We start from the raw sequence: 17,310 nt of genomic DNA, 5'->3' as shown, positions 1-17,310 counted from the left end.
CAAAGGTCGAAGCAGAGATTGGTCGTAGGGCATATTTTCTCGCTTCGTACCGGCCGCTTGAAAACAGCTCCCTTCATTTGTTTCTTCTTTTTTTTCTGGGTCTCCTCAACACCTGCTTTTATTCCGTGCGTTTATGCACGCCGCGCCTGGCTGATACGTTATCCAAAACGGTAAACTGAGTGTGCATGGGGTGCCGATCAGCCGCATCGCAGGTCTGCAGGCTCTTCCTTTAAAATTATAAAGATTTGATGGTAAAACAACACACGCCAATTTATTCCATGGTGGCAGTACTGGTTGAACCCGAGCCCAACTGTCTGAAGTGTGCCCTCTGTAGCATTCCCTACAACGGATATCATTTGACGATATGAAGAAATAAATAAATAAATCGCGCTAAGTGATTTTTCTAAGCATTCTGAGAAATTTGTGCTTTTGTGTGACAACGCACTTCCCCCTGCCCAGCAGAATGCATGCCGGCTAGCACTGCAAACGCAGAGAACTCTGGAAACAAATAAAAAGAAAAGATGGACAGGAGGTGAAATTTGAGTTTGCTGGTGACCTCGTTTGGGATGAATGACATAAGATCGGGAATTTATCTTCTTTCTCCCCTAACCTATCCACGTTATTTCTGAAGGAGGTAAAATTGAGGTCGCACAACCATGTTGCTCTTTTTTGTTACACCCTAGCTATTGGTGTATAAGTGTAAAAAAATCTAATATTACGCCCTTGAAACACCCAATTCTGCTAGTTTGTGTTTACAGTGCACGTGGCTACCGATCTGAGCGGCGGGCAAGGATGAGTCAATGCGAACCTCGGTTGTTGTAGCAGAGACCTGCTTGCATTCAGAAGATGGGCTACTTGTGTTTTAAACATCATGGCAAGATAGTGCTAGCCATGGGGGCTTGTCTGGGCCTGGCAGTGGCATTCGCTGGAGGACTCCTGAGCTGTGGTGTCCAGGTACATGGTAATTGAAGGAAGACCCCTGGATCATAACAGGAATCGACATCCTCGGCAACAGTCGTTCTTGGCACTGCACACTCATTTCTGTGGGGGAATGACGAATTTTAGTTGGCATGGGTGGTTGGAACACCAACTGCGCGGTACTTCCAGAAAACTGGTCTTCACCCAGTATCAGTAGCACGGCTTTTTTTTTTCAAGGGCGGCGGCCTAAACCAGACCAGTAATAAGCACCAGAGAAATTTTTAAGCAGATGGCACCAGCAGGAGCCACTGTCGTTCCTTCAACGACAACTAGAGGTGGTCTTGTCCAGGCCTGGAGAGGCAAAGAGCTGACGAGGTGACGAGAAACAAGTGTCACTTTAGATCCACTGTCGGGAAATGCGTTCACTTGGCCTATCCCAGCAATTGTGGCGTTGACAAGGGCGCAATGAACCAGTGATTAAACAAGGGTCTCAGAAAGGGTGCTGTGTAGAGCAGGCGAAGGATGAGTTGCAGATGGTGGTGCAGTAGCTCTAGATGGGAACTTGGACGCAAGATATCAATTTTGGCGGCACTGGAAGCATACAGCTTCGGCGATGTTCTGGCCGAGATGCTGAGGTATCGAGCTTCTTGTTGATCTACTAGTAAAGCCTAAAATTGATGTGGCAGTCTTCTTTTTTGATACAACCTGAACATTTGTGTCCTCTTCACTTTGGCGAGGCACCTGTGGGTTTGGAGTTGATAACTTGGCGCTTGAATACACTGGGTGTGGAAGTCGACGAGACGAGTTTCTTATTGTTTGGTCAAGTTGCGTTACGATGTCCATATACGCGGCGACGGTTTGTGGTCGTTGTGCTGCAATAGTACTGGCTAGGTTCACGTCGGCAATGCCCTAAAAGGCGTACTCAATGCGCTGGGTGTCGGTGAGAGAGAGTGGGCACCTCAAAATTAGCTTCAACTTCGCGAGAGAGCAGTTGACAACGTTCTCTTCATGCGCCTGCACGCAAAAAGTAACAGGTTGTTGCCACTGTAGCAAGGTTTGTTTGGCGCTGAATTGGTCTAAGAAAGCTTGCCTGAAGGCTATATAGCTTGCCTGAAGAATATATATCTCGTCGGACGAATGAGATAGGTTTGCCCCTCCACTCGCGAAAGACTCGGTACTCCACTGTGTTGAAGTAACACTGTCAGCAACTCAGTACTTTGGGCTGCATCGAAAGTCGGTGGCGACATAGTGCTTGGGCGCTGGCTGGGCGTTGAGGAGTATGGGGAGGCAACAAAGTGTCGTTGAGCGATTTTGGCCGATATTGTCGAGGAGATTATAGATAACGTTTTCCTTTGGTCCGGTGGCGTTGTTGTGACTTGTAACTTCGTATTCGACCGCTGATGACCAGTTGTGGCGGACCGGAGTATGCCCGCTCTTTTGTGGTGGCCTGGTGTAGCTTCGGGTTGAGGACACGAACACTGACAAAATGAGGATACGAAAAATAAAGAGGTTTATGGCACTATTTACACTGATTTACAGCATAGAGAGGTTGAGAGTTTCACAAATCACGAGCGTGGTGGTTGAACCGTTACGTGGTTCAGAGCGACGTCCCGCACTCTGTGGCGTCGTTATAAGCCCTGTCGGGCTCCTCCTTCTTGAGTGGAACACCAATCACACACACACATACAATAGGCGAGGGGTACGAGCATGCACGGCCCACGTGAACATTCAATATTGAGTCCTGATCAGTGCACTGCACGGTGGGGCCAGCGGGGCTCTTCCTCGTCGTGTGTGTGCTGCTGGTCGAGGGGTCCCAAGCTCCTGACAGCATACATCAAACGGTCCGCCGATCTGTCCGCTCAATTAGCTGGGCAATTTGTGGCGGCGGCCGCGGTTTCTTCCAAGGAAGATGCTGTCTTTGTTGTCCTCTCTGGAACGGCTTACGGCGTCGTGGCGACAGGACGTCTCATCCTCCTGCTAGAAGGTAAAATACCTGGCGGTCATATGCAGCCGGCCACTCGGCTACTTGTTTGAGGATTAAAAGAGCGCCGCTCCCCCGTCAGCTCTGGACGCTAGTTCCGAGAGAACTGGGGTTCCAGGCGTGGGAGCGCTGCCCGGCTATGCTTCTCAGCGACAGCACGGCGCCTACTGTCGACGATCCTAAAAGCATTCCCTCGCTAGATGAGTCACGGAGGGCAGCAGTCACCACTGCTGCTCGCAGGGACGATGAAAGGGTCCGTAGTGGAATGCCAGGAACTCGCCTTCGCTTGTCGCATGGTCTGGGTAATTGCCGAAATCCTCGACACCGAGTCTAAAACTCGACCACATGCACAAGCAAGCACTCGGCCCCCTTCGAACAAACCAAGCCAAAAGAGAGATAGCAAACCAATTTTAATTACTAGCTTTAACAAAAGCTCCCACTCAGAACTCTCAGGACTTATTTGCGCTGAGAAACCAGACGTGCTTACATAATTCGCATAATAAGATGCACGAAAAAACCAAAACATCAATTTTGATACATCAAGAGCACCCCAGAATGGCTTACGAAGAGCGGCTGAGCGCGTCAGCGTTATAACCAATGTCATACAAGCGTGATACCTAATGTCGAAAATGATATTTTCTAAGAATCAAGTGCCGCCTCACAAGGCGACTGTTCTTTGGTGTCACGGTTTGCAGCCAAATAAGGGGAAAAAGTCTGTGACTTCTTTAAATTTAGTACCTCTGAGATAACACTGACCTGATGAATGCCCTACACGGTGCAAGCGCAGTAAGTTATCTCTCTAGAACCCAATTTCTGGCTCAACTAAAGCGCATCATACTCATTGCCACTGTCGTCCCGAAACGAACGGCACCTAGGCCTCGATCTCTCGCATAACACTGAACCGTTAACTCTCGGTCGTAATAGGGAATTCTCAAAACCGTACGACCATCGGTACTGCCTCTTTGCTATTAAGAAGGCTGCCTGCCCCTTTAATCACTGACCACTTTCATCGGTTCTGTCCTGCGGAGAGCATCGATCAAGTACGCGAATGCTGAATAAACTCGAATTTAGCGAGCGCTACAATTGTAGTAACGTCTGTCTTTGTCTACGGCGGTCAATAACCGTCTACTACTTAAGACATTAGGCTCACCAGCTTCACGAAACCTTTGGCCAACGCTGTGGCCAAAATACTCTTCGTTCGCTCAACATTAGAAAAAGCTTACTGTTCCACACATATGATCACTGGATCAATCGTCTTCAAAGAAATCCAACAAAAAACAAAATATAAAGACAAACACTGCTTTCTAGAAGGTTCGTTTGGTTAAAGCAAATTGCCTTTGCTAATGCCTCTGAGTAAAACTCACTGGGCTCTACTGAGCTTTCAATTACTCTCATTTCTACAGCATTGCAAAAGACAGGGCAATAATAACCTTTGAAAATACTGGAAAAATAACACAATTTTCTAGTTTTCACCTTCTGCGCATATTAGCCCTAATGATTAAAACACTTTTACTAACCTTCAGCCTTTAGCACAGTGGTTTTCCTTTTAAAAACTTTAACCCACATTTTGTCCCCTACAAAAATAAAAGGACGCAAATTTGCATCTCAAATGCAACACTGAGTAACAATATTTAACCGGCCGTGCAGAAGTTACTCATACTGACCGCCCCCTTTTCTCAACTAGATTCGCTTGAATCACACACGTTGAGGTCGCGGTCCCGGTGGTTTTCGAACACGTTAAAAGCTACAAAACGCACGAATGCTAGGCTGTGTCCTGCGGTCACGCCTCATTCTGCACTTCGAACGGTTTTCCTCAGGAATGTGAGAGGGACGCCAAAAACAGACGGGAAGTCTGGGCAATTTTCTCTTTGTGTTCACCCCTACGCAGTATTTAGCCACTCTGACCTTTCGACTTTGAGCCTTCGGGCAAGGCCGCTTTCCCGAAGTCGTCGAACTGAACCGCGCGTTTTCTTGGGTGATGCACCTTTTTTTCCACCTCCACACCTGGCTCGCCACTTGTGCCTTCCTGAACACCACCATTGACGTTTCCTTAAACGGATTAGCGGTCTACCCTTTCGTCTTTCACGGGACGGAGTAGGACCTGCCCTAGACTTACGCGGTGCCGAATGCTTCCGCTTCTTTTTTTTTTCTGCGATGTTTGCAAATCAGCTCAATAGTATCGCTGCCCTGCTGAAGCATGGCGTTCTTGCTCTCACCAGCCACTGCTCTAACCATGGCTTCATTTCACGATGTTGAAGCGTTCTTTCGAGGCATGAGTATGGTTTCCAGCTCCTTGCTGCGCCCAATAGGGCTGCTGGCACCCGCCTCATCCTCGCAAGTACCGTCTTTTGAAACGGTCTCTACCTCCAGACCAGCCAAAGCCTCGCTCTCGACATGCTCTCTGATTTCTTGAATGGTGGTATCCTCCTCTAACTGCTCAGTAGCCAAGCTACCATTGTTTCCATCCAGAAGTAAAGTTAACCTGTCTGATGCTGGCGGAAGTAACGCATACTCGCGAGATTCCTTCTCGGAGTGACGGATCATAAGTGTCTCGCTATCACGGTTGTCTGAACTGCTTTCCTTCGTTTTCACCACTTCTGTATCACGCCCTTCCTCTATAGCATTTTTTTCAGACGTTAATTGAGTTGCCAATTTTTGTATCTTTGAATGGGTTAACGCTTGTACAACCCTGTCATCGAAAAGAATGTCCTTCTCTCGCAATATTATATCCGACTTGTTTGAGAACAAGTACGGATAAGATTTAGGAAGTTTCCCGACCCTGCAGCTTGGGTTGTTAATTTACCGAAATGGCCCTCGATTTCCGCAGCTGCAATGGGCAAGCATACTCTCTGCTCTTCCACCACTTGGCGGATCCACCACTTGGCGGATCCACCACTTGGCGGATCCTGTGTAGTCAGATGGCGACACATACGACAGGTGGACAACATCTATTGTTGCCGCCATGTCGCGCAGCACTTTACATGGCTTTCCATTCACAACCAGGGCATGCATGTAAGGTTCCAATAACCTCATGTTTTCTTCGCAGTCACTGATATATGAAAACGCCGTCTTTTCATTTTGGCAGTTCGCTGCTATGTGACCAGCCTCATTGCATCTGAAGCAAGTGAACGGCTTCTTAACTTTAAAAGCATTCTTCGCTTGTCCCGCGTTTTGCTCCTCCTCACTTGGTTCACTATCCCCCTTCTCTTAAAATTTGCCAGACGGGACCTTTCTTTTCCTCTTCTCATTTCGAAAACTCGAAAAATGTTTCCCATAACCTTTATTCTCGTTTGATTTGGAATTATAGGTTCTATCGGCTCCCAAGTTGCTGCTATAATATCTGGGTGATGCGTACTCTTCGACAAATTCAGCCGCTTTCGTCGCAGAACCTATGTCACCCCGGTCGAGTAACCAGTTTTTATCCTGCTCTGGGAGACAGTTCAAAACTGTTCTAATAGAATCCTCTCCACTACAGCGTTCCTGTCACTGTATGACTCGGTGCTCTTTAGCCATACTGTCAAATTCGCTCTCATTTTGTACAGAAAGTCAGGATAGCTCTCGCTCTTAGACTTTTTAGCACCCCAAAACCTTTGGCTTAAAACCTCTGCGCAAACTGTATACTTTCTTAGAAGCAAGCCTTGACCTTCTCATAGTTGTCTGCGTCCTGCTTGCTGAGTCGCACAACAACTTCCGCTGCCTCGCAGGGCAGAACCGTGAGTAGCCTTTGTGACCAGGTGGCTTGCTCGAATGACATTTTCTCACACATTCGTTCGAAATTTACCAGGTACAGACCAATATCCCCTGATACCTCGTATGACTGGATGTACCGGGACATCTTGAACTCTGCCGCCTTATTGGGGTAAGGTACCCTTTGCTGGGAACCACTGCCCAACCTTCCCCTCGACTGAATTTCTTGTTTGCGGATCTCGATCTGAAGCGCCTGTCTTTCTGCTTCACGTTCAGGTTCTATGCGACGTTCCTCTCTCTCAGATTCCAGTCTTTTTGTTTCATGCTCACACCTCGCTTCCTCCTCTTTCTGCTGTCTCTTTCGTTGACTGATGAGGTCCCATGCTTCACAGAGCTCCTCATCATCAGCCCCCAAATCATTAATCACTTGAATGATTATGGGTTTTCGTGACAAACCCTTTGTATCGGTCCCCAATTCCTACACAACAGCAACAAGTCCGACTTCTGCAGCTCCCGTAAGTCCATGATCGTACTGTGTGCTCGCTACTTCCAAAAATTTCTCGAAACGGCAAAACTGAGTCTTTCAGCAAAGTTAAATACCAGTTCTAAAATTTACCCCCTTTTAGAACCTGGTTCACTCAAAGGAAAAGCCAAGCACTCACCCATACGTGATCCATGTCTCGAGCCAGCTGCTTCTCGTGGGCCGACTGTTGTTGTCTCTTGTAGCTTCGTATCCGACCGCTGCCAACCAGTTGTTGTGGATCCCAGTGCTGAGTCGTATCCCACCGCTGCCACCAGTTGTTGTGACTTGTAGCTTCGTATCCGACCGCTGATCACCAGGTGTGGTGGACCGGAGTCTGCCCGGTCTTTTGTGGAAGCGTGGTGTAGCTTCGGGTTGAGGAAACGAACGCTGACAAAATGGGGATACGAAAAACAAACAGGTTTGTGGCACTATTTACACTTATTTACAGCATAAAGAGGTTGAGAGTTTCACAAACCACGAGCGTGGTGGTTGAACCGTTGCATGGTTCAGAGCGACGCCCGCACTCTGCGGCATCGTTATAAGCCCTGTCGGGCTCCTCCTTCTTGAGTGGAACACCAATCACACACACGCAACAGGCGAGAGGTACGAGCATGCACGGCCCACGTGAACATCTAATATTGAGTCTTGATCACTGCACTGCACGGTGGCACCAGCGGGGCTCTTTCTCGTCGTGTGTGTGCCGCTGGTCGAGGGGTCCCAAGCCCCTGACCGCATACATCAAACGGTCCGCCGATCTGTCCGCTCAATTAGCAGGGCAATTTGTGGCGGCGGCCGCGGTTTCTTTCAAGGAAGATGCTGTCTTTGTTGGCCTCTCTGGAACCGCTTACGGTGTCGTGGCGACACGACGTCTCATCCTCCGGCTAGCAGGGACAATACCTGGCGGGCATAGGCAGCCGGCCAGTCGGCTACTTCTTTGACGGGGGAGCGGGGGTTCCACGCCTGGAACCCCCGCTCCCCCGTCAGCGCTGGACGCTGGTTCCGAGAGAACGGAGGTTCCAGGCGTGGGAGCGCTTCCCGGCTACGCTCACAACTAAGTAGCAGAAGAGTTACGGGAGAAGAAAAGGCGGGCAGCCAACCTTTTGGTTCTGTTGGCGAGCTACTTCATCGGGCGGGTGGTTGGGCTTCAGCACGACTGTTGGCGAAAACGAACAGCAAAGGCACAAAATGACTCGGACGAAGCCGGCGAGAGGTGTATTGACTGGAGCACGCTACACAAAAGACAGGGCACTGTGCGGCCAGCCGGCGGTTCACTTCACGAGGCGGGCAAGAGGCGACGTATCAGGCATGGTTCGGGGTCGACGGCGCCAGTTGTGAGGGCTGGTTGGGCTAGGCATGAATGCTAGGGCATGGTAAAACGAGAAGAACGCGCTTTATTCGAACATACTGATAGCGTGCCGTCCGCGCCGAAGGCGGGAGTGAGAATAACGAGTGCCGGCTCTCGGTTGGGCCTACAGTTGAGCCGTGATATTGGCGCCATAGCTTACGCTAGTGATTAGTTAGTCCGCTATGCTACCACGCGTGCGGGCGCTCACTCTAACGAGCAAACAAAAATAAAATGTTTTCATCCATATACCGCTCGTGATTCTCGTCTTCGAGTTTCAGTATGCGTTAGCATGCAGGTTACGAATGATGGGGCTTTATTTACAGATTAGAGCTTGAGGAAATGATGCTTTGCTGTGGCAGCTTTCAAGGTGCTTCAAGCAATGGTTCACAACTAAATTCGTGGTTCAATCTTCTGCCACGACTTCTTGGTAACATTGATAAAATGTTTCAGTGCCGTCACGCACTCACTTTTGGTACCCTGTCGATATTTCAGTTCAGTTGCTCGTAGGCATCCTTTTAATTCTGGAAGCTCGGTCGCTATTTGAACCTTTGCACGAGCAACAAAATATATTGTAAATGTTTCATACCGCCCGTGCGCGTGGTTGATTTTCGTCTCTGCGCAGTGCGTTGCCGCCTCGGGCGACGTGCAAACCTGTGCCAGTGCCATCTGGAGCTTTCCTCTCAAGACGGCATGCGCTAGCCGGAGCGTTCATCACGCTTCCATCCATATTCTAGCCAGTGTAATATCGTTTTCTGAATCATCGGTAGGTGTCACTAGGCTCTCAGCTACTTTTTATTATTTTAATAATAATATTCTTTTTATTATTATAACAATAGGAGATAACTGATCATCGCCACAATAAAGCTCAGATGCGTGATTTGTTCACTTAGAGTATTGTAAATGCACAAAATTAATCTAACAAATATAAAACAACGCTCTCCTCTACCCTTTGCTGCCGCTAAGATAAACGAAACTGCAACAACCAACAAAACAAATTAACAAGATAACTTTTGTTTGTTTTGCGCACAAAAAATAAGCACCACGCCCACCGCTAAATTCTATTATGTGATTCGCGCATTTTACATGCTTAAGCTTGAACGAATTTGACCAGACTTATACAAGCCACAGGCTCCACCAAGCATATTTATCACATCAGCAATACAACTACAGCCAATGCTGTCCATGGTATGCATGCGCCTGCTCAGAAGAACGTGCTTACCCTGATCAAACTATCATTTGTTTTGCCACTAGCATAAAATACTAATGCAGAATTTAGCAAGAACTACGTGTATGCGTATACCTCGTGCGCTCTGCATTTCCTGTACAGTTCATCGACCTGGAGACAGGCGAGAAAGTGGGACCCAGGCAATACGGCGAGCTCTACTTTCGTATCCCAAGCGTCATGAAAGGCTACTACAAAAATTTAGAGCTGGGTAAGGAGTTCATGGATGATGATGGATGGTGCAGGTCAGGTATGTCTTTCGACAAACTTTTGTGACGAGAACTCTGAGAGCTAGAAAAACAAAAAAAGTGTCGCACTCGCCTCGCAAATGCACATTTCATTCTTAGGGTTCTTCTCGTACGACTAAACAAGAACCAACGTGTAATATGCAATTTGTGATGAAGTTATGGGCTTTATTATTACCTGTTCTTTAATTTACGCTGTTGTATGGGTACAGAACTACCTTATATTGTTTTGTAAACGAAGCTTCGTCTCCTATCAAACGGTAATTTTTGCGTCAGTCTTACCCAGCCACAGCTGGCCATGGCAAAACTAAAGAAACAAGCATATTTTTCATTAAAAGCACAATATTAGGAGAAGTACATTGAGCAGGTTTTAAATTCCTATTTCGAGTGGTGGTCGTGCACTTTTGCCAAATGACCTTTCTAGAAGCCTTCGTGTTCCCTGGTTTGACATAAATAGAGCATACTTTAGAATCAATTGGCAGTTATATCACACGTGTTTAATTGCTAGAACACCTGGAGTATGCTCGTGGGCCCATAATCGACTATATCTGTAAGAAACCTTGGCATATTCAACCATTGGTTGTGTTCTTCGGTACCACCTTATTTCTGGTTGTCTAGCGACATCTGCTGAAGGCCCGTATGTATTTAAGGTTCCAAATAACTCTTGGGGATTTAATAGTGGCGACACCGTTAGCACATTTTGCTATTTTATCAGCTATCTTTCTTACTTACCTGAAGCAATAATTCTGACCAAGTTCTGCAAACCCTTATATCCTCTAGCTCTGATCGTTCTCTATTTTTGGTATTTTTAGTAGAACAAAATAAAACTAGTTTGCAAGTGCCCGTCCCTTTACATGTTAGCATTTTATCACCTTACAGTTTAATTAGTCCTCATATGCATTTCTCAATGTAGTGTTCCGAAATTATTATTGCAGTACATGACTATTCACTCGACGCGCTGTCAAGGCCCATCGTGGTTTACTCTTATCTATAATTTGTTGTTTTACCGACTGACCCTGTTCTATCGAGTCCGCAAACAACCTGCTTGATTTTCAGCCACCGAGCTGAGCGATTGCTCTATTTTTCTATTTGAAGACATTCTGAATGACAGAAACTGTTTTTTTTCCGGTTTCAGTAAACGCCGTGCACAGAAAGAGGTAACACGCCTGGTTTCGACACGGGACCTAGCATCAGAAGTTTCTTTTTTTTTACTATAGCCTATCAGCAGTGACATAGACTTTGCGCGCCGAATATTACACGTTGCCACCAACCTCCATTGGAAAATAAGAGGAAGTATGCAATAAAGCGAAGTTTTTTAAGAACACGAACATTATGCCATGCGGTTGATTGTTTTGACGACGTGCTGATCATTAACACAATAGTCCAATAAACCACAACATTATTATGAAAGATGCCGTAGTGCGAAGCTCCGGAAATATTGACCATCTGGTGCTCTTAAACGGACGCTGACGTCGCAGAACAAACGGGCCTCTGCCATTTTGCCTCCACCGAAATGCAACCGCTGAGGTAGGAATCCAATCAGTGACCTTTTGTCGGGCAGCCCTAGCCAGCAATCCACCGAGGTGGGCCCACTGTGGTGCTTAGAAAGTTCTATGAAACTGAAATAAGATAAATGAATCTCACTCGAGACGTTTTCGTTATGGAGACATCATGTAATATAGCAAGAATATGTATTATAACAGTTATTCTTCTCATTTCCTACCACATCTCACGAAGTACATGATGTCATTCGAAACCTGAACACTAGAAGCGCTGGCCTTTATGGTAATTCCACAATCCATGTAAAAATAATCGCACATGCTGTTTCAGATATTTTATCATCCATAATCCACTTAGCTTTCAAAACTGGTATTATTCCTTAGAATTAAAAAGTGGAAAAGTTGTTGCTATGTTTAAAAAGGTTACCAATAAAAAATATCCAACTATCGACCCATTGGAATCTTGCCTTTCTTCAGTAAAGTATCTGAAAAGTGCTGGAAACTCGCCTGCCCAAATACCTCAGTGAATATGAGGTTCTTTCAATTTCGAAATTTGGTTGTCGTTAAGACTGTTCCACTGACCTCGCTCTGTTATCTTTAACTGAAAAGCTAAAGAGAGCAATAGATAGGGGCTTCTACGCAGGTACTGTTTTCATTGAATTTACCAAAGCATTTGACACTAACAACCACCACATTCTTTTCATGAAGCTTGAAGCAATAGGCGTAACAGGTCCTGCGATACATTACCTACTCAATAGAAGTCAAGCTGTAAATCTGCTGGGTTTCCAATCTACAGCGAAGGTAACAAATATTCGAGTACCGCAAGGTTCTATTTTCGGCCCACTTCTTTTCATAGTTTATAATAATGACCTGCCCACTTCTATTTTCGCTAAGAAGTGCTTACTTTACGCAGATGACACAACAATTATTAACACTGATAAATGTCTCCGATCTCTGACCCAGTAATTAAACAATAATCTTTCAAGCTTGACTGCTTTGTGTTTCCATAATAAGCTTCAAATGAATCCAATCAAAACTATATTTGTTGTTTTTCACTCTCTCCAACATGAACATAATCACATCCCGCCAATATTCATAATTATATTCACGATTAAAGCAGATGAGAAGACTACTTTTTTGGGAATCCAACTTCACTGCAACTTGAAATTTTATTGGCATATTGCTTTCATACGAAGAAAGATTGCTTACGGCATACCTGTTCTTTTTAAGCCCGGGATATATTTTCCCATCCTACATTACTTTCATTGTACCACGCTTTTAGTCATTCTCACTTCAATTACTCTATCACATCCTGGGGCAATACTTACAGTAGTGATCTTGTTTCTCTCCAAACTATGCGAAATCAATTTATTAAATTACTTACCCATAGTTGCTACCGCAGTGATGCTATAGCACTCCTCCTTGTGAACAACATACTAATGGTCTTTGGCACCTTCAAATTAAAACTAGGAATAATAATGTGCAAGCAAATCAACAACCAGCTTCCTGTGTTTAATATCCCTCCATCCAGTGAATACTGACTTCACAGGGTTTCCACATATTACGAAATTAATTTTACTAAAGGCTCCCAACAGCCATGGAAAACAAACAATTTACTTCAGTAAGATCCCTTTCTGGAATACTAGAATTCCGGCAATCAAAACATCGCAATCGATTGGCAAACTCACTTTCCTCTCATCACTTTCATGATCTAGGCAGTTTTTGTAACTTCTGTTACTCTCCTTCCTATTCATATCATTTCGCAACCTAAGTGAAAGTATCACATCATCGTCATGTATTGCTGAAATAGATGTGAAATTTTTTCTCTCTTGAATGTGCATTTTTAATGCTTTTTTCACTACAATTGTCTGAAAGCTGTATAGGAGTGCCTAATTACCTTTATTGTTTTTCTAGTTTATTTTGGAATTCAGCAAAATTTTAGAAGTACTGCATTACTTTTATTTCTTGTTCTGTCTGATTTTGTAATTTTGTCTATATTTATTAGCACTGAATTATTCTTATTTTGTACGTAGTCTACTTTTGGCTTTTGTCTTCTTTTTTGTTTTCTCCTGTTATTTTTGTTCAATTGTCCTTTTTGCATTTTGCGTTGTATTTTTCGCTTATTTTTTGTACTGCTGTTTGCTAATTCAAATAATTTTTTTCTGTATTCAGTACTGTAGGAGATCCCGATTCAGTTTTAGACAATGGGGCCTCCTACTCTATACTAACTATTTTTATCGCTCATGATGACTTAATAACATCATTTCCGATTCTGATTATAATCTGCTAAATGTACTACAGGAAAAGTATTTATCGTTTTATTAGTTGGACTTTGGGACCCTCGTCTGCATATGTTTAACTGTGAACTTTGTATTTTGAATGAATAAAAAACAGAACTTAAGAACTCACACTTTTCTGTACTCATATTCATCTTAACAAGCCTTGGTAATATGTGTTATTGCTGTTTCATGAAAGACGCTGGACTTTGTTAGAAAAACTTCACAACTTTTATTCACAAAGGAGAGCTAACTAATTATTTTGTAAATATCAAACGTTCTGCGCTATGAATGCATGTTGTGTATCTTCAAAGGCTGGTTATTGATGAAATATGAAAGAAGTGCACCCTTCTTTCGAAAAAATGTACCGTTCTCCCATTCGTATTTTCTATACAGGAGACATCATGTACTACGATGAAGACGGCCGCGTGTACTTCGTGGACCGGGTGAAGGACATGATTAAGTGCCTAGACCAGCAGGTGTCGTCCATGGAACTCGAAGACCTGCTGCAGAGCCATCCCAATGTGGCCGATGCCGCCGTATTAGGAGTACCAAAAACGAAGTACGGCGACGCCCCTTCTGCGTTCGTCGTTTTGCGAGATGCGAAATTAGCGTCACCCGAAATGGCAGCTGAGCTCAAGGACCTCGTTGCACGTAAGCCACACCAACGATTATTTAACGCAAAAACGCTTTATGTCGAGGTTAACTAAGACGTCACTAACGATTTTCCGTCACGGATATGAGCAAGTGAATTATAGATTAAAAAAACCTGTGAATTGAAACTACAAGCCTTTGGTTCGTGACAATGCATTCTGGATGCTCTACACACCTCACCATTGACGCGCACGCACGAGACTTCGAAAACGAGCCTTAATTTCTCACTCCTCCCATTTAGTGACCAATAATGGCGAAAAAATGGGGGTGGGCGAGGGATTTGCAGTCTAGCATCGGTTAAGTAATGAGGACGCGGCCGCCGACCTGCTAGTCAGCGACACCCGAGGTTCGCTTCGCGATTTAATGTGTTTAGGCTACGGAAGACGATCATCTTCACGTTATAGTTAGAGGTTTTAAACAGATTGTATGCTAAAATACCTTGTTCACTGTGGTAATTAGATAATGTTCTGGAAAGAATTAGTGATATAGCGAAATTCCACCGAGCGCGTCTCAGATTGGTACGGAGCTAGAGCTAGATCCCGCCAGGCGTTGGTCACGTAGCCCTTATTTTACGCGATGGTCTTCTAAATCATAAGATACTATTGGGGAATAGGAAACAAGTTTTTATTGCTACAGATTGTGTCCAAATGACCCAGCAATAAATTTCAGCACCAACATCAGCTATCAGACACCAAGGGTTAGTAGCCAAGACACACAAAAACGCGTCGTTTCATGTTCGGGTGCCCTCCGACCGAATGCGAGAGACAACAAAAGCGCATCGAGGTAGACAAGTTACAATCGCAAGATATATGCACCCACAAGTGCCGTAGAATGTCGTACTGTATTTCAAGAACGCAGTGACATGTATAGCACCGAAGCTTTCACCAACAAAAAAATAAGCTTTTGCGCACCCAATCAAAATGATGCTGTCCCATAAAATGTAAGGTGCAATAGATATTGATGCCCTAGCGGCTAGTGTTAATAGGCATGAGCTGGTTTTTCTTTCAGGGGGCACGAACGTTTGTTGCAGCGCTGTTTTCCCTGTTATGTCAATCTGCGAGCCTCACTTTAATTGCGCTTCCCCTCTCTCTGATGTGAGGGAGCGTTATCTGTTGCGTTCTTCATTTTAAGTGAACAAGCGGGCAGCAGAGTTATTTGGCACATTTTCAATACCCATAGGTGTTCATAAAGAATAAAATTAGGTTTTGTTTTTTGCACACACAAAAACTTTTGCAGCTGGGAAAACTATCTTGCTTGTTAAATTCACAAATTAATTTTGGCAACAAAATCTGTAACACATTCTAGCACCATTAGTCTCGCAAAAGTTGTTTTAAAGAAAGTAGAAACATCTTTCCATATTCCAAAACATTGCGTATAACTGCCCACAATTCATGACGCCTGTTAAAGGAACAAGCGCAGTTTCCGTGCGTGGTCGCTATTAGTCTTCATGATCAACGCATTTTTTTCACCTACTCTGAAAAACACACCAAAGTTGATGCTTCCCGTTATCTTACTTAGGCAATGATCAAGGCTATTCATAAAATAACAGAGCATAACTATTTAACGTTATTTAAACTCTCTACAATCTGTTGCAGGCAAAACTGAAAAATTCAAGCATCTCTATGGAGGCCTGCTGTTTGTGGACCGCTTGCCAAGGAACCCAAACGGCAAAGTCCTCAAGCATCAACTAAAGCTTATGTATGAGAATTCTAAGGTGTACTAATAACCCTTTGATAGCATCGTCAAATAAATATAAACAAGAAACGGGCGAGTTTCTTTGTGAATTAGCCTAAGACCAATCTTAGGCGAGAGACATCTTCGCCTTTGTTTTCATGGCGTCAGTGCATTCATTCTATTTTACATCCGAAAGCTTTCTTCAGCTCAGGTTCCTTTGCATGGCTTTTGCGATCGGGCCACTTTTGATGAAGCGACTATGCCATGTGCTGTCATAATGTGAACTCATATTAACGTCATGAGAACGTCAAAATTAAGCAGTGCGTAAAGTTTTATAGCGGGGACGACTTTTACTTTGTTTCCCTTGCTGACGACAATTCCAACTAGGCTAACGCCACCAATGGTGATTATTTACTGTGCACAAGGCATCGAAAGCTTTTGCGTTTGAATAAAAAAGTTCCAAAGACATTTTTGGGATATCAATATGTGGTGTCCTGCTTACATCACACACAACGCAATTCTTACTCGAAAGTGCTTCAAACCACGTGAAATAAACGTTTGGCAACATGGGCAGCATGCAATGGTCTTCGCTGAAAGGCCGCCTATTAGCATGAAAGAAGTTATAAAGTTTCTAGGCAATTCAGTGCGAAAACTTGGCATGGTCTCGACTGAAGCTAAATGTGAGCTTGCAAAGGTCGCTTCCTCGAACACTAAAATAGTCACTGAACTTAGAAGTTTTCGAGACTCGATTGCCTTTATGAATGAGAGCTTTCAGCTCTTTAGGACTAACGTGGAAGCATTTTGCCAGGAGATTGATGTAGTCAAGGCTGAGAGTGCGCAGTGTAGGAAGGAAAGGGAAGAACTGCAGTTAGACCTGATAGAAGCTAGACGGAAAGTTGTTAAGCTGAAACAATGCAGCAAAAATATATTATTGAAATCCAAGGATTGCTTCTAATCGAAAAAGAAATCCTGGAGCAAACTGCCGAAAACATCGCCAAGTCCTTAGGAACCAATATCTCCGAAAACGACATCGACGTCGCCCGCTATGTACTGACAGAAGATAGAAAAAAATCAAATGTGATCGTTCGTTTCTTCACAAGAACAGCGTGAGACAGCATGCTAGCAGTGGCTAAAAGTACTAGACTAAGCAGTGCTCGTCTGGGTTTTGAAAGAGTAACCCTGTGTATAGAAATAAACACATGTGTATGAAAATGAAGGTTTTTCTTAGTAATACGCGGCTACCAAGGCGTGAAAAAGAATAAAAATATGTATGGGTATCCCAGGTC

The 17,310-nt window shown here is 44.6% G+C and overlaps 1 protein-coding gene across 1 annotated transcript in view; it reads left to right on the top strand.

Annotated features, from left to right (window-relative positions):
• The window catches only part of LOC119168086 (putative 4-coumarate--CoA ligase 2), a 76,098-nt gene extending 59,671 nt beyond the window's left edge, over positions 1–16,427 (top strand). The window contains exons 7-9 of the mRNA XM_075866116.1: positions 9,782–9,926; positions 14,093–14,350; positions 15,946–16,427. Coding sequence (XP_075722231.1) covers positions 9,782–9,926; positions 14,093–14,350; positions 15,946–16,073 — 531 coding nt within the window. The 3' untranslated portion in view covers positions 16,074–16,427. The remainder of the gene's footprint in view (positions 1–9,781; positions 9,927–14,092; positions 14,351–15,945) is intronic.
• The last annotated feature ends 883 nt before the right edge of the window (positions 16,428–17,310 follow it).

The sequence above is a fragment of the Rhipicephalus microplus genome, chromosome 6 (assembly GCF_043290135.1).
Source record: "Rhipicephalus microplus isolate Deutch F79 chromosome 6, USDA_Rmic, whole genome shotgun sequence".
Taxonomy (NCBI): domain Eukaryota; kingdom Metazoa; phylum Arthropoda; class Arachnida; order Ixodida; family Ixodidae; genus Rhipicephalus; species Rhipicephalus microplus.
This window is presented reverse-complemented; position numbering and strand designations above follow the sequence as displayed.